The sequence below is a fragment of the Stegastes partitus genome, unplaced genomic scaffold (assembly GCF_000690725.1).
Source record: "Stegastes partitus isolate 25-593 unplaced genomic scaffold, Stegastes_partitus-1.0.2 Scaffold56, whole genome shotgun sequence".
Taxonomy (NCBI): Eukaryota; Metazoa; Chordata; class Actinopteri; family Pomacentridae; genus Stegastes; species Stegastes partitus.
The window spans coordinates 463,863-488,705 of record NW_007577787.1 but is presented as its reverse complement, the minus strand read 5'-3'; the positions used below and the strand labels follow the sequence as shown (position 1 = coordinate 488,705).

Below are 24,843 nucleotides of genomic sequence, written 5' to 3'. Positions count from 1 at the left end.
GGCTTTATCCCCAGCATATTTTGGCTGCATTAGTAACATGGTTTAGATTGCGTACCAAACTGTGTAAATAGGAATCAGGCACTTGATTGATGAGAGTACCTTTGTAATTATATCCAGCCGTCCTATTTGCTTTGGCAAGACATCTGTCGTCGGTCCTCCTCTTTCCTACTTAAATGTCAGGTTGTGGGTGTGGCTGGGGAGAAACGCTGACAGATTGTCAGTTTTCAGCACACCTGCAGGGAGCTCTCTGCCTCAACACAGATGCTTATCTTCTTTTAAGAGTGTCGTTTACAATATTTTCACACAACAATGGCTCTGATGAATTTAGAAAATACAAGTTTTGGATACAATTCAGCAGTTTTTTTTTTTGCTAGTTGGGAACTTTTGTCCTGAAGAGTTAATGGAAAAAAACTAACAAAAAAAAAAACTTGGACTGTTAGGGTGAGACAACACCAAAAACACAGCCAGCATTCTGCTCTGTGTTGCAATATCCTCAGTACGCAATGTGCTGTGTTAATTCATGCCGCTTGGCACACAAGCCTGTGCATCTCGAGGTAACGATGATTCTATTTTCACTTGTATAGTTGTGATTGTGGTGAACCAGAAAGGGATTCATCCTCAAGAAAAGCCGATGGAATGCATTCAGTCCATGCACACAGGATCTTTCAATGAGTAAAATGAGCTTGATCCCCCGGCTTATGCGTGTATGTTCAGTGATTTGTAGAAGGGATTTGGGGGCTTTAACATGTGCGTCTACTGGCAGAATGTCCTTTAGACGCTGGTGCGGCACACAGTCATTGCCTCAACACCTCATTGTTCCAGCACGGTGCTTGTATGAGCCTGGGATGCTGAGGTTGCTGCTACTGCCCATCTGCGCCGCAGGCTCTGCTCCCAGAGGACACAATTGAAAACAGAATTAATGACATAAGGTCACCATATTATTAATAGCAGATGATTTTCAAACTGCATAGACTCTCTGGACAAAACTTGGACAGTGCAGTTGAGCTCGTATGTCATCTTAAAATCTCTGAGGTGTTACAGCGGTTTCACCTGATCAGCTCTGTAGAAAACCACATTCATTTCTTTTGGAGCGTTCTGCTGTCATAACCCTCCAAGGTTCCCATTTTTTTTTTCTCTCTTGGCACTTTATATTTTATATGACTGGATTGATATCTATATTGCTATGAAGTAATTAAGAAAATACCCTCCCTTTCCCAACCTCCTCCGCTCCCTGGAGCCCCGGTGTTCAACACTCAGCACACTGTCCACGCAGAGCTTGTCGGCTGCCTGAGACAAGGCTGGGCAAAAAGCAAAGACCCAGCAGAGAAGCCGAGTGTAATTGAGCGCTGGCAGCCTTGTGCACGGTCCTGATTGCAGCCTGTTCCTCCAGAAGCAAGGTTTATGTTTCATCATACGCCCGTCCACCACACTCCATAAAAAGCAAATAAACTTTTCACTGGCAATGGCATAATAATGACAGAGCTGGCTAATGAGCGAATTAAAGAGTAATAAATACAACTCTGGCCCCCCGAATGAGAAATTTCTTACATCGTCTTTAGCGTTTAATGCAGTTTTTACAGTGGCTGCCCTCATTTAACCACTCCTCTGTACTGTACCTTACATAATGTTCTGATGTCTTTTTGTTTTTTCCTGACCTTCACAGATGGCAGGTTTCCATATCATATCATATCATATCAAACTATCCCAGATGAGGAACGTGTTGAAAAATTTCCCGACGTACCTTACGTTCACACTGTAGCTGGTGAAGGAGTCTAAATTAAATAGGGCTGAATGAGTGACTTTGGCAGGTCGTGGGTTGGTGCGGTTTGGGTTGCTCCCAGTGCAGTGCAGAAGCAGCCTGGCAGCAGTTTGACTGAGCTTTCTCTTCTCTTTCACACCAGCTCTCAGCGGTGTGGAGCAGCAGGAGCGTATAAGACCCTCGCTTTCTCTCAATCCCAGTCTGAACGCATTCCCTTTGCTGCAGCAGAACCTGCCTGATTCCATTGGACATGCATGGACCTTTTGTGTTATATTACACTCACTCTTATTGAGTTTGATTCGTTCGGGGTGAGTTGTTGTATTTAAAGCGAGGGGGGGAGTTTGACTAGATTGGTAAACTTTCATTTTAAATTTTTATCATCCCATTATGTTTGGCAAAATGAGTTTGAGCTGCACTCACGCTGAGGTTTTCTTTTTTTTTTTCTCTCTTTTATCCCGCGCCCTATTCCGAGCATTCAGTAAAATTTGTTCCACGTGTTAAAAAAGGGAATCCCAAGAACATTAAACCAAGTGTATCATTTATTAAACGCTCTCCGTTCAGAATGGTAAAGAGAAGGGGAGTTTGGTGCCGGTGCCAGAGCGTATCAAGCCCAGACATGAGCAGGAGAAGTGGCAGGATGAGAATGAGGCGTAGACAGTATGGGGAGGCTAGTAGTGTTAAGGCGTGAAGACAGAATCTGTCAGTGCCCACACCAAGCAAAACTCCAGCATGAGTAGATTTCTAGAGACAGCTTGTGCCTGTCTGCTCATAGCAGACAACCCTCTTGCCCCATGTTTGCTTTTGTAGAAGACTGTTTATGTCCTTTGAAGGTATGCCCGGCATCTGTAACAAAAAGGGGTGTGACTGGTTGTTGTGAGCGTGGTAAGGGGAAGCGCCTGTCAGGCCGCCCGCGCACGAGCGCAGAAGGCACCATCTCCGCAGCAGTGGCCCTTTGATGTGGCTGCTTCTTTGAAGAACTGACACCCTTCTCCTTTTCACAGTGCCTGGAGCCCTGCAAGGAATCCTGGGACCTGAAGGAAAACCAGTGCCAAGATTTATGCGAGGTATGTCACTACCACAAATACTGTGGTTACCTCAGATTTGACTGTTGGAGCTTTTCAAAACCTAGTGGGGAAAATTCAATAAGAGGAAAGTTTGAAAGGAGTGTGAAGTAACCCTTTCTGCACTGTAACGACACCCTCTGTGAGGCTGAATCAAAGCTCTTTAATGTCCTCACCGCTCCAGTGAGTCACAAGTTGAAAAGTAAACAGGACAATCACTGTTTGCAGCCTGGCAGGTTGTTCCTTAAAAAAAAAGTCATCTTACATATATTTTTCCTCTCCTTTCTTCTAGCCCCTCTTTCCCAAGAAGCACTATGAGTGTCTCACGAGCTGTGAGTTCCTAAAGTCGGTAGAGGGAGTGAAGCAAGGCGACTGCCCTGCCCCGGAGAAGGCCAGCGGCTTTGCGGCAGCCTGCGTGGAGAGCTGCGAGGAAGATGGAGAGTGTTCAGCAGTCAAAAAGTGCTGCTCCAATGGCTGTGGCCACACCTGCCAGCTGCCAAAGAACCTCTACAAAGGTAATGCTAAAGGCAAAAGAAATTAGTCTTGCATTTTATTGCATCATTCTGCAACAACAAGTAAAGAATCCTTAAGAATTCCATCGTGGCAACACCTGTGGTTCCTGGTGGTTTAATGACTTCGACAGCAAACACTCCTCGAGCAGCTACTTTGTAAGAAACACAACATAGGAACAACTGTTATATCAGGTTACGGTGCAACCACACATAGTCATTTTGCTCGACCTGATTCCATCATGCACATGGCACGAGTAGTTTTCCAACCACAGCGGGGCACATTGAGAAGTTTGCTACCTTGCTGAAGAGTTGGAGATGCACAGCCTGTTGCCTTTGGCCGCTCCTTTCGGTTTCGTTAATGTGATATTTAAAACCGACGCGCTGATAGAAAATGCCAGCATTTTGCATTTGTAGATAAATATTAGCTGTTGTTGGGGTCAAATACATGTTTGCTTCACGGTAAAAGCTCCACCTGTTTGCCCAGTCGGATGCTTTCAGGCGCAGTACACAGTAAACAAAGCATGTGTTATCACTGAGATAAAATTAAAATCAGTAAAGCTGGATTACATCCCCTCACCTGCCATTTTATTAGCTCCATCTGTGAAATCTAATGCAGCCTAATACACCAGCTCTGACATACAATCCATAACATGAGTGAAAAAATATTAAGAACGCTTTCAAATGTAAGGCAGTCCAGTTCACCACCATCACTGCCCAGTATGACCTCAGTAATAAACATTAAGTAGTAGAAGCATCACCTTATTGACAGTACCAACAAAAAATGAACATGTAGAAGCTTTGTAAAAGTAGAATTTTTGTCAGAACTGTGGTATTGGATTACATATATGCAGGTATATTGAATCCCTGGAATGACTGGATGCTGCCACTAACAACCAGAGATCATTTCTGAATGTGAATACACTGAGTAGCTAGTTATGAAATAATGCAGACCACAAAAAGTAAACAATATTTATGAAAAACAGTGCTGGATTTTATGAGATTAGAACATAAACATCCCTATATTGCTGTCCTCATAGAGTAAGTAAGCATTAAATAGTAATATGTATTCAAAAGTCTCCAAATTCTTATTACATAAACATTAGTATTTGCTTTACTAAATTACACAACACCTATTAAGTTCACATTGTCCACTCTAGTAGCGTCTTATGTCAGCTTGTTGCAGCAGCTCATTGAAGCGATGTAACGGCTACAGTAAATGAAATAGCCACACCTAATGTCTCATTGCCCCATTTCACCCGATAGAGTTTTTTTTTTCTACACACATCTCCCCAAAAATCAGCTCAACTTTCTTAACTAAACTGTGAAACAAAGTTCTCAAGTTTTTTTTTTTAATGAGCCACCCAAAGGACAGTAGAAACCGAGAGACAAATTAGGCAATCTAAAACACAAGGGAAACCTTACACAAAAAATGTGTAGTTAAATTATTAAATAAAATGCTCAGTGAGAAATGTGAAAACTCTGGCAATTAATTAGATTATAAAACATGATTAATTCGATAAGAAAGAGCGTTCTAGAGCCAGCCAGGTTAACAGACTATGGTGCACAAAGTGTCTAAGCATTATTCCATGCACGCTGATAAAGTTGCTTAATTGTCCGTGCACTTAACTCATCTCTTTATTTAATTATTGCTCAGTAGTGTTGCCAAGAGGGACCAGATTACAGTAGCACAGCTCATCAGCTGAATCATGGATACTCCTTTCCTCTCTACTTTTTTTCCCCCCCGTTTTTTCAGTAATTGGTATTTCATAACCTGTAATGGTCCAATGCAAATGTCATGTTTTTAATGTGATTAACTGCTGCAGTTTGCATAATTCTCATAAATAGCGTCGAACCAATTAATCCCTCTCTGTTGAACATGAATTGGAGATCTCAGTGACGCAAGCACAGATTATCATGCTCAATTTTTGACAACTTGCTTAGAGTCATAAATCTTTATTTCATCTCTTTGCATTGTACTTCAACCCACGCATCCCTCATGCTGTTTCTGCTGTAAATTGGAATATATAGTCGGTATTGAAATTGCAGGATAAGCTTGAGGGTTTTGCAGACACAGATGTACCCAGGAATCTTTTGCAACAGTAAAATAGTTAAAGAGCGCCGCCGAGGGCGACTTGATGTTCTGATGGTGCCGAGCCATTATGTGAGCGAACCGAGCGCCCCTGAACTTGGAGATGAGAACTGGAACTCCGTTAAACACACTGTCAGCACACAATTGCTGGCAGCCCGAGGCCATGACAAAAGTTGAGGAGATGGAGTCAGTGGAAGATGAGTCTAAATCAAACTTTAAACTGCTGCAGCGATGTACTGTAGCTGTGTATGCTTTGAGTCACACTGCAGTAAGTCTGTGTGCTGTGCTCGGTGGTGAGCTGCATGTGATTTGTGAGTTTGTGAGCACAGAAGAGCACGCTTGTATTTATATTTTAAGAGTTCATTTGCAAAAAACATGTAACCCCACTTCTGTAGATTTTCAGAAAACATATTTTTTTTTGTTATTTGCTTGAGATCACATCAATCAAACTGAAGCTGAGTGGATTTGACTCAGTAGAAATGATATGACAAAAACAGAGATAACTTAAGTTTGATTGATATTGTCTCAGGTAGATGATGGAGAAGTGGGTTTTCGGAAGGTTTGTGAAGATGGAGTTATCTACTTTTGCAAATGAACTCTTCATTTGATTTAGAAATAAATCCTGAGGGTCTTCATGGTGGATGTCATGCGTAAAAGGTGTACAGCCCTTTAATCTGAGGGAAGATGAAAGCAGACGTGACCTTGAAAAATTTCAATACAGTGACCCAGTCAATGAAAACCATTCACCGCACGGCGAGACCTTGGAATCAAGCAGCCTCCCTGCTTGTTTAGGTCCAAAACACTGAGCTCATGACGGGTCGCCGTCAGCGCAAAAATGTACGCTGAATTACGCTGAGCATTTTGGTGAAAGTCCACATGGAATTCCTGTCCCGGTCCTCAGTGTTAAAGGTCTAATTAGTTGCTCATGGTTTGAAGAGCGTAATTGTTTCTGTGTGTGCGCGAGTGTGTATGCAGTCTTCACCATGATGAGCCATGATGCTGGAAGCCATTAGCAAACACAAGCGGGAAGAAATGGAGCGTTTCCCCCACTGAGATCACTCTCAGATGTGTGTGTGTTTGTGTGTGTGCTCAGGTTAAGGTCCCCAGCTCATGTGAGTGTATGTGTGTGTGTGTGTGTGGGTCCCTGACAGAAAAAAAACTTTAGTCTCTGGACCCCCACCGGGCTTTTGATGTGTAACAAAGCTTCTTCTTTTTTTTTTCATTTTTTCTTTTTTACATCAATGACTCCCCTCATCATCCGCTTCTCTGCAACGCTGCCTCATAGTTTTATTTGCAGAGCTTGTGCCTCAGATAAAAATTTCCTGAGCATGCAAGGGAATAACTGCTTTATTAGACTCTGCTATTTCTCTCATTTTCGTGTGCAGCACCCCGTGTTATGCAACCCAGCTTGTTTTGCGTGATCAAACCAGCTCTGCAATATCATGTGAGAAAAATGTGGAGTTAAATTCAATTTAGCGAGAGCCATATTCGCACTGTCACAACAAGTCAGTCAGTCAATCAAGTCCGTAAGCCATCCTCAGTTTACGGTAAGTCATTGTGCTACGAGCAGTACTCGCAGTGTTCTCCCCAACCCCTGTAATTAGAGCCGTCATTATGACAGTGTGTGCGTGAGTATTGAGAATTATATTCCTGTGAGTGTAATTGTTGGCATGATTAAGACATGAATGAACGCCGTATTCTTGATCGTGCCTCAGCAGCAGTTACATCATGGTTTTGGAGTAAGCGGGTGGCCATTGAAAAATGAATGCTGTATGATTTTTGGACCAAACCTGACCCGAAAGTTATCTTTGGAAAGCGCAAAAGCTGAGAGAAAGTGTATTCATTGTCCTCCCACATATTGCGGAAGAGCGAGGTGGTGTGTGTGTGTGTGTGGTTTGTGAGTACTTGTGTGACTTTTGTGGGATGATGAGCTAAGACAGAGGGAGAGGAGGAATGCTGTGGTTACCTTAGTGTTGATTATTGCGCAGGAAATGTGACACGTTTGTTCGCGCGTGCACAAGACGCACGTACACACAGGCGCTCTGCTGTGGAGCTGTGAAACCACAGCACAATGACCCCCAGCTGTTAGTATGCAGAAAGCTGTTATCAGAGTGACAAAACAAAGTACTGACTCCATATGCATGTGGCTCAAGGACCCTCCTCCGTCTTGCAGGGTTTTTATGCTCACCAATCCATCACTTTTACTTGCCCGCTATGAAGAATGAATAGAGATATAAGTAGATCAAATGCTCTGCATGCAAAATTCGGTCTTGATTATGTTGTTTACCAACATGCCGTGCGGTAGCCTTGAGCGCGCAGTGATGCTGTTTATAAATGCGAAGCAGCAGTGGGCCATTCAGCAGCGACAGAGGTCCAACATAATGGTCTGAAGTGCTAGGTGATTTATTGAGAACCGTGTGATGTGTTCAGCCTTCTCCTGTACTTCCAAACTTGCTTTTCCAATCTCCATCTCATTATCACTGTGCCCGACGCTCAATCAACAACTCACTACGTCTCCGCTGCAATAAATTTACTTGAGAGAGACAGTCTGAGTTGGCGGAGTGTTTGGCCCGGTCCCGCACTTAATAAATCTCTAATTTATTGCACATGGCCACATCGAGTTTGTCTGAAAAGCTGAATATGAAGTTCAGTGATGCAAATTAACTTTACATGTATGTGTTTATCTTTGTACTTGGTGTCTGTAAAAGAGGAAGAGAGGGAGAAATATCATGCACGCCATCTGACATACCTAAATGCAAACTATGTGTATCATCACTAAGAAGTGCAGCTACTAAAACACTCTGGCCAGGAAATATCACAATCTGTCACAGTAGAAAGATGATGCTGTTGACCCACAGCGTGTATTAAATCTATTGCAATGAGGTCATGTCTCATTTTCAAATCTGTATCTGTCCAACTCTGATGGTGTAATTTATCTTTCCAACCTTTCACCCAAGAGAGGCAAACAACAAACTTCAAGTTGAATTTCACCTAGGATGTTAAACTTGTCACTGTGTCAACATGCGCGCTTGTACTTTTAGGAGTCCCACTGAAGCCGAGGAAGGAGCTGGTGTTCTTGGAGCAGCCGTCAGGTCAGCTGGAGATCCGCTGGTCCTCCAAGTTCAACATCTCCGTGGAGCCTGTCCTCTATGTGGTGCAGCGCCGCTGGAACTATGGCATCCATCCCAGTGAGGATGACGCCACAGAGTGGCAGACTGTGGCACAGGTAGGAAACTGCACACCACACATGCAATAATATGGAGCACGTCAGTAAGATCATTTAAAAAAAAAAATCAAAACAATTTTCCATCCAACTTGTTGTGTGAGTGATTCTTCTGATCAGAGTTCTATAAGAAGGGAGAAAAAAAAAATTAGGGGGTTGAAATTAAAGCTCCATGTGTCCCAGCATGCAAACCGCTGCAGCTGTGAAACTGCTGCACTGCACTGACAGGCTGTCGCACACGGTTGCACATTCCTCACAGTCACAGTGTCTTTGAAAGTTTGGCAAAGAGAAACACACAGATGACTGATGTGGCAGCAAACTCACATGGGGCTGTGACCCTGCGTAAACCCTGACCCCTGTGGTTTGCTCTCCCCCCCATCTGTCCCTCAGACTGCAGAGGAGCGCATCCAACTGGCTGACATCAGAGCCAGCAGATGGTACCAGTTCAGAGTTGCAGCAGTCAACGTCCACGGGACCCGCGGCTTCACTGCACCCAGCAAACACTTCCGCTCCTCCAGAGGTCGGTGTGTGTATGTGCAATGTACATGTGTGTGGGTGCGTGTGTGTGTGCGTGTGTGTGTGTGTGTGTGTGTGTGTGTGTGTGTGTGTGTGTGTGTGGCCTTGCTTTTGTGCGTAAGTTCCTGTTTGACACTCACTGCCCTCCATTTGTTATGGTTAAGACCCCAGAACAGGTGGACCCTTTGGGAAAGACTTTGAAGACCTGATTTGACTTCTTATATGGTCATACAAAGCATGCAAGCTTATGTGGTGAATGTTCTCTTTGCATGTCAGCCAAGCTTTTTTTTTTTTTTTGTATTTTGTTACTTTATTATATATTATGCATCTCTTTAGTTGGACACTTTTCGTGGGAACTCAAGTTTTGTTTTTGTCTGATTCACTCCTAAGCTGATTAACCCCACGTCTCCATTAAACGGCAGCAAATTGATTCTGACTGAAATATGGCTGCTTAGGCCAAACATGCATTTGTCGCTTTTGACTGATGGTTTTTACACTAATTACATGTGTTTATTTAAAACTGCATTTGGGCATTAAACCATTGAATTCCCTCATGTACCTTGTTAACCTGAATTGTAAATAACTGTATCCCCTCCGCAGTTTCCACACATTCACCCAGTGAGCGAAATAAAATTCATGCCGATGCCAAGTAGACTGCGAGTAATGAGGAGGGACTGGGTGCGCAGAACATTTCGTTTCTGTGTTGCAATACGATCTTCATTTATGTCTTCAAAGGAGGGGTTTCCCCTCTTTGCAGTCATAAAAAATGTAATAAGTCTGAATTAGTCAGGATATAGCAGGTTTCAAATGAATGCAAGTGTTGTCTTGCTTCCAGAGCCAGTGACGTAGCCGAGGCACATTTCAGATCTTTGCCACAGATTAGTGAACAAGCTCTGATGGCATCCAGTGTTACTCCTTCAAACTCCTTTACTGTACTTCCTAAACAGCAACGCCGTGTCGCAGATGGCATTTGTTAAAGTTAATGGACAGTTGTTTTTGTGGTTCCCAGGGATTACAGGTTTGTAAATGTAATATTGTGTCTAGATTGCATCTGATTCAGATCAGATACTGTGTGTTTGTTTGACATGTAGAGGCAAAGCCATGTGCCCACCACTTGCGCCTTGAGCAGCCTTGAGTTCAGTTTCTGTAAACGTATATGATGTGAAATATATACATGCATAAAGGTGTCCAGTGGTGGAGTGCCAGCAGATATCCTAAGTACTCGCCATGTTCTGACAAATGCCAGACCTGAACCAAATACAAAAAGTATTCGTATGTTTGGTGGTGTGTTGACCTGTCCTGTCAGTCCTTCGTCATGCATTTACCCTCCAGAGAATTCTGTGTGGCTGTCAGTCCGAGCCAGGCACCAGGTGGGAAAAGGATTCTGCTTCAGGGAGGGAAATGATCTCCAATCAGTGCCAGAATGGTGATAGATTGATGAGAGCTGTCATGGATTTGATGAACTCCTGGTCATTCTGTCATGCCATTGCTATTTATACAGCGCGGCCGTATCATCTGAATGCAATTTTGCACTACTATACTTTGTTAGGGCAATTTGTAAGAACTGACTGCTTATTTATCTTGCACAGGCAACATCAGCTGCTATGGGGAACTGATGTGTCCAATTGTGTTTTTGGGCCGGATTAAATGTGTTTCAGGTGGGAGAGGGCAGGGGGAGAGGAGAGCCAACTGGGCTGTGGCGTGAATCATTTTCTCATTACAGGACCGTTCCCTCTGCTCAGGCGTCTGGCATGTGGCCCTGCCTGTCCTCCTGCACCAGGCTGACATCAGCAGCCAGCAGTAGGCTGGGTCACAGCACATATGGATGGGTTCAGAACCAGCTTTACTGTGGACACACACACACACTAGTTTGAGATGTGGAATGTTGAGTGTGGAGCCAAAGTGAGCAGCATGTGTTTGTTAACCTCTGACCTGCGTTCTCGGTCCTGCCCAACGCTGTCATGGACATGACATGACACCTGTCATAACATCTCATGGCAGATTGTCAATGGAGGACTAATTACTTTACACAGTGTCATACTTGTCCCCCTCCTCAGCTGGAGTGCAGGCTGCATTGGTGAAAGGTGTCTTTCGGCCCGTAATACATTCTCCCTGAAATTATACTCGCGAGAGAACTGCCACGGCTGAAGATTTGTCGCACACAAGAAGCAGAGGGCCTGTTTGTCTTCTTCCCTAAATGTTCACAGATGCATCAAAGTCTGTTACCACTGATGGTGTTGTTTCTTGTTGTTGCTATGTCTTCAGATCCATCTGCCCCTCCCAGCCCGACCAGTCTGCGTGTCACCAACGTGACGCTGGGTGATGAAGGCCTGGTGACAGCTCGTCTCAACTGGACCCTGCCAGAGGAGCCCGATATTCCAATACATCACTACAAAGTGTTCTGGAGCTGGACTGTGCCCACCAAGTCAATGGTGCCATCCAAGAAGAAAAGGAGAAAGACCACCAATGGGGTAATCTTCTCAATCTGTCTTAGTGATGTGCTCTCTTTCTTTCCTGTCTTTGTCCTCTCTCTAAGACTGCAAGGTCCCTTCCAAGATTATTTCAGCATCTTTTCCTCAACACATCTCCACAAATACCCATGCAGGACTGCAGTGGGGGGAAAAGAACAATTAACATAGAGTAGGAGTTGCATTTATTTATATGTACTTTCAGGGCTATCAGTAACGCATGGATGGATACAATACGTATTCATTGTTTTACTTCCTTATACTGATGAAAGAACCCTTAAACAGAGCTAAGATTTGAAGGAAAGCACATTAAGTATGATGAATCGCCCTGTGTATAGCGATAAATCATGATTTCAAGGTTTGTGTGTCTTAAATATCTCAATTTGTATTGTTTGCTTTTTTTTAGTTGGTGTTTAAAGCTAGCGTTCTTTTCCACCCCGCTCAGTGTTTGATTGTGGGATTCAGGAGTCTCTGAATAGGTGTATGAGTTTGTTTTGTTCTATTTTTAACATAGATTTCAGCAGCTTCAACATCAAGTGCATATAGAACCGTACACAGAATGCCTAACCTGTAATCTTTTATTGCTCGAAAACATCCAAGAAACCTTCTCTAATAATGACATAAATATGATGTCTAAACAAGGTACCACTGATTCCTTTTTATTAATGCCCTTGTTATTCCTTGGAACGGCTTAGATTGCGTACTGGAACATTCTCAACCATTTGCGCGAGCCAGAAAGAAGAGGGTTTTATGGCCGTTTCTCTGGGATGTTAAAGACAAAGGCTCTATTTATGATCACAAAGAAAGATGTAATTTGGTTACAAATGCTTAAACAAACAGGCAACCCAAGAGCTTACAATGAAACCCGTGGACCAATATCTTGTTTTTGTTCTACATAAAAATGACAGTATTGGAACCGTTGCAAATTGAAGCAGTGAATCTTTAAGCACGTATAAACTGGAATGACCTTCGAGATAAATCATCGACTGAATCACAGACTTGTGTGTGCGACTGAATAAATTTGAACGTTTTGTGAGCCGTTTGCAAAATATATCCAGTAACGCGACCTAACAGTGAATAGATGTGACTCAGTATCTGTGAAGGGCATTTCATTAGAGACTCGAGCAGAAAGACAGATTGTCTAGACAGTCCGCACACTCCTCTATAGAGTCTTCTCCTGAATTAGTTTTTGAAATGCGTAGCAGATGTGGCACAGAGCAGATAGAGGTGGGAGACACCAGACACCTATTGACACATGTACTACTGGTTTCCACTTTGGCACCTCGGGGCTTTGAAAGCAGCCTGCTGGTAGAGGAATGTCAAAACACGCACAGTCAATAACAAGAACTCATCAAGTTCACGCTGATGGTGGAATGCTGGAAGTCAAACACAGTGAAGAAGCCCTGGGAGGCTCTGATAACATGGCTCTCTCACAAGGCCCTGAAGGCTATCTCCTCACCACAAACCCTTCCTTAGCTCCACATGTGTTCTTAATAAGCAGGGCTTTCCCACAGGCCTGCGTTGGCTGGGGCTGGAGCTGGAGCTGGAGCTGTGACTGGTGCAGTGACAGGACCTTGAGTGGAGGCTCAAGTGACAGTGCGGTAACTTGCAAATGCCAACATCCAAGTGTTTTTTTTTTTTTTTTTTGTTGCCACAGGCTCAGAGTTGGGTGGATCTGGAGGGACTGCAACAAAACAGCAGCTACACTGTGGAGTTGCAGGCCGTCACATACTGGGGACAGGTGCGGCTGAAGAGCTCCAAGGCCTCTCTGCACTTCAGTACCACCCAGAATAACGACTCAGGTAAACATCAATGCCACTGTTCTATTCTTCACTCAGCTGTCCAACTTGTAATGCCTTTCTATATGTCATCAACATAACTGTGGGGATGGCAATGCTGGTGAGTCCATGAAATCTTGAACATATATTCATAGTTTACAGCATGGTAACCCTAGACTTTAGTGATACCCTTAGCCCTTTGAACCCTAAAACTCACCAGTGGTTTTGAAATGCAAGTTATATTTGTTGTTTTTTTTTAAAAGACCAAAAATTACACCATTTATCAGAGCCAAAAAGTCTTACACGGGGTCAGATTTTCAACCTCCCAGCAGTCCTTGAACTAATCACATGTGACGTGCCATTCCGTCTGGAAAATAACCAAATCTAAGTTTAAAATTGTGTTATTTTGTCAAAATCGATTTATTCTGCCTGTGTCATTTTACGAGATTTCGTTAAAAAAGGGGGAACATTTTCCGTTCTTCGACACAACTGAGACGCCTTTAGTGAATCAGCTCTGACCAGCTTTCACATGACAAAAAATTTAAGGACTTTTCAGTTGAACTGCAGGCTGTGTAAAAAACAAGCAAAAAACAATAAATAAATATATATATAGCATTATAATTTTTTTATACTGTACAGAAGAAACTATTGAGTACTTTTTACCTTGAGCCTTGGTTGTGCTGTTTCTTTAGAGGTGTAGGACTTGCAGCACTCAAAAATGACCTCACTTTGAGGAAAAATGTGACAGGAGCAACAACAACAACAATAACCCAGAGACTGCAAAGGGTTCAGAGGATTAATTTGCCTCTACTGCCACTACAAGCTTGTATGATTGTAGTAACCAAAACCCTGCCAAATTCATCCACGTCCCTATCTCGTGCTTACCGTTTATTGCTTAATAGCACCTGTTCGCGCTGTTACACATGTCAGCAATATAATTGTAAATATAAGGGGGTCCTGACATTAACATTTAGCCTGAAGTACCAGTGTATCTAAGTATAGCTGCAGCATATTAAAGGTACTTTATATACAGTACCATGTCCATGTTTAGCCGCAGCACCTTTGCATCGGTTACACCCCCACATGGAAATTGAGGTCATATGTCAACCAAATAGACATGGTAGATACAATTTAGAGTCACATGCAGGGCTGTGCACTACCTGAAATCAAATCAAACCTGGATGGAGCCGCAGCATTCTGATTGCAGATCCATATGGGATTGGCTGAACCGACCTAGCAGAATCCAATTTTCTTTTTGTTTGTGTGCATTTCATGAGACTTGAATTTACCTAAATTACTGAGAGTCTTCGGGCAATCTTCATGAGAATTGCAAAAAGCCGGAGTGGGCCCGTGCTGCACTGACAGCACATCTGCATTCATTCGGAGCCCTTGAGTATTTAGGAGGCACAGACTGAGTCTCAGTGCTGTCAGTGTGTACATGCATAGCTCTAGAGGGAATTGAACCTCCAACCTTGCCAGTGTTTGCACTGTGTGTAGACTTACAGCACATTTATACATAAAGAACATGTTGTTCGTCGTGTTGTTTGCCGCTGTGATGTTACAGAGAAATAACTGTGTGTTTCTGTTACCATGCTGGAGAGTTTGCCACAACACAGTCCTCGTCGTGTCTTAGCTACAGCAGCAAACATTCCTCCTTCTCTTCCCCCAGCAAAATCAGTGCTCAAGTCAAAGAAGGAGGAGCTATCCCCTCTCGGATCGACCCTGGCCAAACGCCCTTCTGGCCCTCTAGAAGTAGGCACGCCCTTCTACCAGGATGGCCAGCTGCAGGTCCGTGTCTACTGGAAGAACCGAGGAGGTAAGCGTTACACTACTGTACTGATTTATGGCTTTGTTAGAATCTAATTAGCACTCCATTATGCCCATCAATCACTATGACTCATGTACAACATCATAAAATGCTATGACTGATTCTCACATACTCAAACAATGGAGGATTCCTTTTATAAATGTGGTATCACTGTAAATGAAACAATGTGTCTTTGTGAGAGCTGAGTAATGTGAGTGCCCTGGCAGAGCGGCGTAAACCTGCACGTGGACTGGTAGAGCGGAGCCACCGTTTACCAAAGAACAATAAACACACAGAGCCGGGGCCGTGCGATGGGATTTATTGACAGCTGTATTTAATACATCCTCGCCTTCGCATTAGCGTCGAAGCGGCCCATTTTGTTTTACAAGACCTGATGTCATAGGGAGCAGACACGCTGGTGGCTCGTCAGCACTGCGAGGGGTTAAAGCCTGTAGGAATGCCTGTCCCAGCGGCGTCCATTCCCCCCAAACCTTCTGTTAATACCAGAGTGAAAATATGGAAACCTTGAAAGCCATGCTCTCAGGGTAACCTGTCAAGTCCCATTCACTGGTCTATGTTATGTTACTAATATATGTCATCGCCCAAGCCAAACTCCACATCTTAGAGTCAAGAATGCAAACCCTGGCTGAAGGAGAGGCCTGGTGAGACACCAACTGCTGAATCAGAGTAAGAGAGAGCAAGAGGAGGGGGGAGATAGAGTTGGCCCAGAGCTGTTAGCAAGGTTGGCCTAGACTCAGAGAGCTGAGTGATGCTGACGGGGATCAAGCATGGCTAGGGAATCACAGGGCCGCAGAGCAGAGTTAATCCTGGTCCAGCTTCTTTCTCCGTCCCCTTGTTCTGTGGTCACGGTCCGCGGTGTGAGTGTATGCCACTGCCACTCATTAGTCTGAGTGATGACCCTGGCTCTGACTCTGACAATCAGGGTTCCACTACTGTAAACATACAGACGTACAGATGGCCTGGAGAGCTGGAGTCTCTGGACATCTGGTTTGTGTGACAGAGAAAAGGGACAGGTTAACTGAACCATGATTAAACTCTCCCTCATTGTCTCCGTGATCCAGAGCAGCCCGTCCTCTGGGTTGTCTCCAGCAGACGTAATAGAAGCGTACTGTACGCCGGCTCAGATAGTGTATCGCTGTCTGCCTCGACACCCAGACAATGGACGGCATTTTGGCGGTGGCGGGACTTCTGAGGCTTCCAGTCGGGATTTATCGAACGCTGCTGAGGTTCTGTTCTCTACCTGATTTCCATGTCCCATTTCTTGTTTTACATACCACTTCCCTTCTCCGTCAGACCCAGCTAAGCATATCTTGTTTATTTTTTTTCCCCCCGATTTCCCGGTTCCCTGTAATTCCTCTCTTCTGCTTCCAAAGAGCTCAGGGGCTTCAAGTGCCAGATCTGTGTCTAAGCCTTCAAAGGACCCCTTTTATCTCCCCACTACAACCCAGGCCCCCGCCGAGGGGTGAACATAGCACAACTCAATTATTAATCGGAGAAGTATTTCACATATCCAGGCGACACAGTTGAATGAATAATAAATCTGGTAACATAAGATGAGGGTGATGGGCAGATAAACACCGCTGATGAGTTTATGAGGAGCTACTGTACAGTAATGAAGTGAGTGATGCTGAAAGATGAGAGTCCCAACATGACCACAGCTGCTGCTCCACTCGTACAAATCCTTGAAGTTGAAGCATGTTTGGTCCATGAGATGAGCTTTCAGCGGACGAAAAAGACGGGTTTAGGAAACAGGGAAATTATAATTGATAAGCTAAAGCAAAGATTAAGAAGGAAGTGCTTTCAACTTTCTTTTCATTTTCACAGACGTTATCATGAGCACCGAAAATGGAAATAGTGATATCAGATCCCAGATAGGGAATGTTGTAATCTGCGAGATACCCATCAGTTAATCATTTCAGCCTGTCAGATCGTCTTCTGATATCAGATTAACACTCAGCGGGTGCGGTGTAGTTGAAGGTATTGAGATTCCACTCCATGTCAGAAGAAGAGGGACGCAAGTGTTAAGCGGACGTGGAGTTGCTGCTATTGTTTCCTCACAGCTCTTGCTTGGTGTCTGTAATATACAGACTGTGTCCTCCAGGTAATCAACGAAAGGAAAAGAAATTCTGTACAGATGCATATGAACTTCACTGCAGCCATGGGACATAGGGTGTTTAGTGTTTTATGGAATATGCACATGGAGTATTACGGCAACAAAAAAATGATCAATAATGCATGGCGAGGGACAAGCGAGGAGGTTATCCTGCATGTGTGGAGTTAATTTTGTGGAATATTTTGCTCAAGGACGCATGAACCTCTATGCATGTACACACACCCAGCTAGCATGTGTTAAACAAACTCTTTTTGAATCATACTTTTACACAACCTGATCGTCAACATAGTCAAGCAGCTAAATAGTCTGTTAGCTGATTTGTTTTTTTCAAGGTTCTGCCGGTGCGATCACCCTGAAAAAAATACACAAACACGTTGCAAACACGTTACTGAGCTTTGCATAGGAGTAAATGGAGTTTTGGTTGACTTACATACATACACAGAGCTATGTGGAAATTAGGCGTAATACTCCTTTTCTATTCTGCGGGTGTCCACTTGGAAGACTTTGCTCCAAACGTGCAATAAGTCATGTCTATGTGTGTATTGTTGCGTGGTTACATTTTGCACTGCACGTGGACAGAGGGGGCAAAATTGGGGAGATGACAATATTACGACCCCGAAAGTGTACCGCCAGTCTTACTCTTTTTACCCTGCTACACTTACTTGACAGCTATGGCGACATGACATTCAGTTGGCGTCATGTTTCATTTTGTCCACACAGTCACATTCTTGTACATAGTCATAAATGTGGATGTGTGGAATAAGAGCTCAGGGATTGAATGACCGACCTTCATTTAGATCAACTCCTGATCTGTTATTCCAGCTGAACTACAGCCACTTGTTACCGTTTACTTAACAGATTCCTAAGTGCTTCAGTAGGAGTCAGCTAGACCTCTCTTTTTAGGCCTGGAGACATTTCACCTGTCGTCCAAAACACTTCTTGAGTTCTTCGGTTCAGGATTTTTTAAGATTAGGTCACATTAGACATACGATGATCTTCCAAGATCCACTGCTTCGAGAATGAACTTCTATTACGTTGTACAAAGTACCTTCAACACATCCTGTGATGAAGCTGATCCGTCCACAGTGTAACTTTTTTTTAGATTTTTGTTTAGATTTTTATATTAACTGATTAATTGCAGGTAAGAAAATTGCTAAAAATGCCCATCAACAGTCCAGATTACAATTTGTGCCCATATAAAGAGAAAAGCAACAAATCATTATATTATACAAACTGAAACTTCCATTTTTGGATACAGCAACAGTCTTCAGTGAGTTCATTCACTAACTGATTGTTGTTCTAATAATTTTGACACCAGTAATTAATACAGCAAGGATCATTGTGTACCTAATGAGTACGTACTTTTACTTAAATGGAATTTAAACTAAGCTCTTTCCCTTGTAATAGAGCATGTTTACACCATATTAAAAAAAAGCAAGAAGTCTGAATACTAAGTAGTTTCTCTGTTTAGTGACATTCACTCTGTCTTCTCATCCGTCCCTCGTCTCAGACCCCACTGTGAGTCGCTACCATGTCCAGTGGATGCCCGAGTACTGCAGCCACAACGAGACCCGGGGACCAGAGAAATCCGTCACGCAGGTTAGCCTCCAGCCGCCGTTACACGCAGCCTCCAGCCGAGGGTCCAGCGCAAAGAGCCACGACTCGATCAGCAGCTCCGTGCTATGCAAAGCACGTGCCTAACCCTTTGTCTGATGCTCAGAAAAGACAGCTCCGCTAAGGAAAACAAGTCAACTGAGTGAACCCGAAGCCCTGTTGTGTTGGATTTGCGCTGGGCAAGTCACTGGCTGTTGTTTTGAATATTATGAGTCAGTCGTGTGGTCAGGCATGTGGTGTGTTGGCCAATAAAACGCATTTACTTAAACAATGTTTCCCGGAATGGGGGTTCATTCACCTCCAACGGCCCCAGACATGCTACTGCATGGGGCTTTGTTTTAGGATGCAGGAGTGTCTGTGTAGGAGACTTTTTTTTATTTTTTTGTTGGAGGAGGGGAGGTTAACTGTTTGGGCTCAGGCTGATACAGGATGGCAGAAAGCCTGGCAATCAACACATTCTTTGGGCACCAGCACTCCGGTTGCTAGGAAATATACATCCATTTTCTATAGATCACCAGGAAGGATTCCAGGCTTGTGCTTTTATGTGAACACAGCGCCTCATTCACTTTTGATCAAAGCTGTTTCATATCAGAGGGAATATACACACACCCTTTCCCAGGGGACTGCCTATTAATGTGGGCCCTCTTTATTACTGCGAGGTCTAAACCCACTAGTCAGCTGGATTTTTTTTTTTTATTCCTCGAAGAGAGACGGGAAAAGCTTTTTTTTTTTTTTTTGTCGAGATCAATAGATGAATAAAGTTTGTAATGAGTGGAAAGAGTGAAATGCTGCACAGAATTCATTAACATGGATTTGCTTATTTATTTTCTTGTTGCAAATTGCACACAAATCCAGCTGCTTTTTAGGAGCTCTTCTTGTGCTTCTTATGCTACATTTAGAAGCTATGAAACAAACATGTATATTGTGCTTTTCAAGAAGAGAATGGTGGTCTAACCCCGACCATGTGAGCGTTCAAAGTAGTCCTGTAATGTGGGGCATATTCCTGAGGCTTGAGCGGGAATGTGATCTGCCCCGGTGCTGTGTATTTAATTATCTCTGAAGCTCCATGGGACCTGACCTGGGTGACATGTCAAAGTCATCAGGGCTGAATAATGTGTTTCTCTGCTCAGGAGAACTACATCAACCTCCCGGGTCTGCTGTTCTCCTGCAAGTACAAAGTCACCGTTCACATGCTAAAGTCCAAGAGACGCTCCAAGGACGAGAGCACCACCTTCCTCACCCCATCCTGCGCTACCATCCGCAGCAAGACTCACAAACACATCCCCTGCCCGGGGGAAGGAGGTGAGCATTCAGCCGCTTGACACGTAAAGGGCATTTTACGATCGATCTGCATTAGTGCAGACGGAGTAATTAGATACAGGAGCATATTATAATCATGATGTTGGACAAAATCTATATAGAGGCCAAAGAATAGGTCGACATTTTAGAGGATATTCTTAGCAAACGGCATCGACTCCAGGAAATTTCTGCGTCTAGCTGAGAAATAGTCCATCACAAAAACTCCCATAGAACTATAAAGTGTCATTTTTACTCTTCAGTTTTTGTAGAAATTATCTAAAAAAAAAAGGAAACTTAACATGTTAATTAGCACCATATGTTTCAAGAGTGGCTGTTTGGCAGATTTTGTTACATTTTCGACAGAGCCAGGCGAGCAGTTTCCCCTTGTTTTAAGCTTTAATAGTGGTATCAATATCCTCATCTAATTCTCTGCAATGAAGCGAAAAAGCACATTTCCCAAAATATAAAACAATTTCCTCTAATAATATTAACACAACCTTTCTCCTCACAGCTCCGGGGCTTCCAAAGGTTTTGGCTAAGCCAGAGAACCTGACGGCTTCCTTCTCCATCAACGAGGGAAACATCACCGGCAACTTTCTCTGGCGTGTCTCTCGGGTGGCTCCAAATCAGCGAATCACAGGCTTCCAGGTCACTTGGGCCGAGATCACCACCGAGAGCCGGCAAAACAGCCTGCCCAACAGCATCATCTCCCAGTCCCAGATCCTGCCTCCAGTAAGTCTGCTTTCACTCAAATTGGATTAAACTCCCTCAAACAGCATATGTACATAGCCTTTTTTTTTTTTTTAGTGTTTTTATATCCCACAAATAAATATATGCATGATCTATAGTGGTCTTATCCTGCACTATGGGAAATTTTATCATCTGCTTTTCAATTTAAAGCATCTGTCAGAGGTGACAGTGATTTGAGGATAACACTGTTGTGGCCTCTTTGCATGAATATTGCGATAAGCGGTGGTGTGTAGACAGACACAGGCATAGATCTGAGGAAGTGTTGTGTCCTGCTGGAAGTTCTCCTCCTCCAACTTTTCATCCGCCTTCACGTCTTCCTCTTTCATCCTCCGTGAGAGCTCTGAAAAAGCCGCTCTTTGACATAATCTGCTCCATCAACAACACGTTCCGCCTATCTGCACCTCCCAGCCTCTAGAGCTTGTCTATAAATAAAACCACCCACCGCACGCTTTATCAAGCTGGCAGTGAAAAAGAGAGACAGCCAGCCGTATGAAAACAAAGTCTTTGTTTTTGTCTGTGGCTTGTGCAAAGACAGCTATGCTCCTCTGTTTTACAGCCCATTCAAATTAAAGTCCTGTCAAATTCAGACACGTGCTCTGTTGTATTTCAGCTGATTGCATGTCTTGTTGCTGCTCTCCTCCCTCCGCTCTGCAGGATCATAACTTGCTCGTGGTTTCCAACCTGCGGCCGTCCACCTACTACAGACTGGAGGTTCAGGTCATAACGACTGGAGGAGAAGGTCCCGCCACTGTCAAGACCTTCCAGACCCCCAACATATTACCAGTCATACAACACCGTAAGTCGCTGTCAAACAACTTGCATCATTTGTGAGTTGTACCATAATTTGCTCATTTTGAGCAATAACCTAAAAGATTTAACATTCTGTTATTACTCTGAAAGTTTGTGATGGAACTAATATTTAGTTTGACGGGTGTTACTGGTCACTGCTTAGCGCTTTATGTAGGTTTTCGTGTCATATTAAAAAATATGACACTTGGCATTTTAGTTAATGTGCTTATTTGTTTCTGGCAAGAGGGAGATACAAAATCTGATTCCAACCTCAACATGTGTGCAATAAATAAAAGGCTACAGCCAGCAGCTGGTAAGCGTAGCTTTACAAGTACACTGGAAAAAAAGGGGAAACTCTTTGCCTTTTTCCAAAATATTAAACTATGACTTAATATGATTAACATTATATTTTATTAGCAACAATGGATCATATGTCTCTCAGAGTGATCATAGACGGCATATAAAAGATGGCCACCATGATATCAGCCGTTGTGTCCTTCTGAAGTCTTGAGTTTTAATTCTGGCTTTTGTCGTCTTGTTTTTGTGGATTAAAAAGTGATGAGCGAGGGGTAGAACTGACTGAGAGCTCCAAGACAAAATGCACACTCATACTAATCACAGTACTATGTCAATCACAAGGCAGCCACACAGCATACCCTGCTTTGTCATTTATTTATTTTGAAATGTGGCCATAAATTCCAAAATAAAAATTTGAGACCATAAATTCATTTGGGAAAAAAAAAATCCAGTCAGGAGAAGTGTCATCTTCTGACTATTTTTTTGTGCGGTCATTTATATTTTGCAACCAGATTAGCTTAGCCCTCTTCTGGTCATTACTCAGAGACCTGGACGCTGCATCCATCTTTTACAGACAGTGTATGATGTACTGTAGTTTCACTCAGCTCTCTCTGTTTTGGCACCGAATGGCTACTCAGTGAACCTAGCGGGGGATGTAGCAGCTAAAGAGCCCAAACATGTGAGAAAGAGGAGGTGTTGGATGTGAAAATTGGGCAACTTTTTGCTAACAAGGTGGTAATTTTGCAGAGTTAAAGATGTGACTTTGCAAGTGGCAAAAGATTTATACTGTACGGAAAAAAAGTTCATTAAAAGTTAAGTCAATTATTACTACGACACCACAATCCGAAGTTGTATTTGACAGGTCTTTGAATGTGTGTCTCTTTCCAGGACCCAGACTCCGGCAGCACCACTCCCATCACCAGAAGCCGACGGTGGAGAGACACTGAGTTTGTGAGTCCCAGTTGGGAGAAGTACCAGTGGCTCTCTGCTCCTGTCTGTCAGGGAAGGAATGTGTGGAACCAAACAGAAACACAGCGCACCAGACCATGAACTGACCCCCCTTTTTTGCTCATGAAATATGGGTCTATCTTCTCCGGGCTCCACAACACGTCAGCTATTCCTTCTTAACCCCTCTCTCTTGACTTGTATGTCACCGGACGGGTTTGTCTGTACAGTAAAAGTTATACTGCAAGGTCCTCCTATTCTGCGTCGGTTAGTACACAGCTCCCCAGTTCACCCACAAGGAAGACATGAAATACCAGATTAAAAAGTAAGATCCAGGAATCCCCTCCCCCTCCCCCTCCTCAGACCATTGATTGGATTCAGTTAAAAGAAACACAATTACTTTTGGAACTCGAAGACGGTTGAACGTGGACGGTTGGAAATATCAGAAACTGTAAAACAATTGTTGACTCATGAAGAAAGAAAAGTAGAAATGCATCTATTTATTTTGTGTTACCCACTCAAGAGGCGCTTAGGCATACAGTCAGTACTGATGGATAATGTAACTAAAGTCATCGTCGTCTAACCCAGAATAATTCACGTAGTATGTTGCATGTAGTACATTTGATTTTAGAGCTGTAAAAGAATTACTCGCTTCAAATTGAAAGCCTGTAATGGTTTTGCATGACAACCGTTAGCATTCTGTTGGCATGAAATAATGTCTGTGTTACCTCTTTTCAATATGTTAGCAATATTTCATTAACAGATTAACAAAAGAATTATATTGGAAGTAATATGTAATGTTTATTAATGAAATTATAACTTGTGTGGAAATGATGAATTGTACATGTTCTTGGCTGTAGAAATATTTGTCGTGGAGCAGTCAGTGAATGTCTATATTTATTTATGTGTGTATTACAAAGTTTGGTTTGGATGTGTGTGAATGTGTATGTTTTGTGCGTTTTAGTCTCCAATTTTTGAACCGGCAAAAAATCTTGTAAAGACATTTTGTAAAAATGGAATTGTAAATACAGTCTTATGTTACATGTTATTTTTCCATGGTAGAAAACTGTACAAACTGCTAAGTAATAAAATAATCCTTAACCTGTGCTGCTTTGCTGTTTGTTTGATCCAACCTGCCGTGAGGACTGGACGGACATGCTTTTCCTCCCAATGCTCAGCTATTTTGGCAATCGCCGTTGCTTATTTTGGCTGTAAAATCCTTCATAGCAGACTCTGTTTACGGCCTATTCGCTGATCGGTCCAGGAGACACGTGCTCCGCAAGTCCAAATAAACAGGTCATCGAGCTCCGCGGCCTGAGCAAATTCACCAGCCAACAGTCCGCATAATGCTCTGCTTCTCGGAGAGCGTTAAATACCTCTTCTGCTCGGCGGCCTTTGGCCCTCGTAAAACGTAAAGTGGAAATGTTTACAAGAAAATAAAGCCAAGAGTGACACTGTAAGAGTGAAGCCTGGTGTACTGTGTGTGTGTGTAAGGTGTCATTTTAGGTGTTAAAACCTCAAGCTGAGCTGTTTGTGTATGTTGCGTGAAAACACGTATTTAATAATCCCGATGCATGCCAAATTGTATTAAATGCCGCACAACTTTTATGTGTTTTATCACATGTATCCAGGCGTTCTGACATGCATTACCTTACATTCTTAAAAGCTTTCCAAGCGAGATATATGATGTGCGGTTGTTGTCATTACGTTAAGTTCATTAAGTGAGAAAATTGTCTTGCGTTGCACTGTTGAACATAAGTGTCCTCGCCAGCTGGTGGTTCAGGCGCTTGTTAATGAGGTAT

The 24,843-nt window shown here is 43.3% G+C and overlaps 1 protein-coding gene across 1 annotated transcript in view; it reads left to right on the top strand.

The window, feature by feature from the left end:
- Window positions 1-24,147, top strand: part of anos1 (anosmin 1) — a 42,405-nt gene extending 18,258 nt beyond the window's left edge. The window contains exons 3-14 of the mRNA XM_008275630.1: window positions 2,761-2,823; window positions 3,113-3,335; window positions 8,463-8,647; window positions 9,035-9,164; window positions 11,426-11,631; window positions 13,286-13,430; window positions 15,076-15,222; window positions 18,858-18,946; window positions 20,092-20,263; window positions 20,772-20,992; window positions 21,665-21,806; window positions 22,985-24,147. Of these exons, the coding sequence (XP_008273852.1) occupies window positions 2,761-2,823; window positions 3,113-3,335; window positions 8,463-8,647; window positions 9,035-9,164; window positions 11,426-11,631; window positions 13,286-13,430; window positions 15,076-15,222; window positions 18,858-18,946; window positions 20,092-20,263; window positions 20,772-20,992; window positions 21,665-21,806; window positions 22,985-23,043 (1,782 nt within the window). The 3' untranslated portion in view covers window positions 23,044-24,147. The remainder of the gene's footprint in view (window positions 1-2,760; window positions 2,824-3,112; window positions 3,336-8,462; window positions 8,648-9,034; window positions 9,165-11,425; window positions 11,632-13,285; window positions 13,431-15,075; window positions 15,223-18,857; window positions 18,947-20,091; window positions 20,264-20,771; window positions 20,993-21,664; window positions 21,807-22,984) is intronic.
- The last annotated feature ends 696 nt before the right edge of the window (window positions 24,148-24,843 follow it).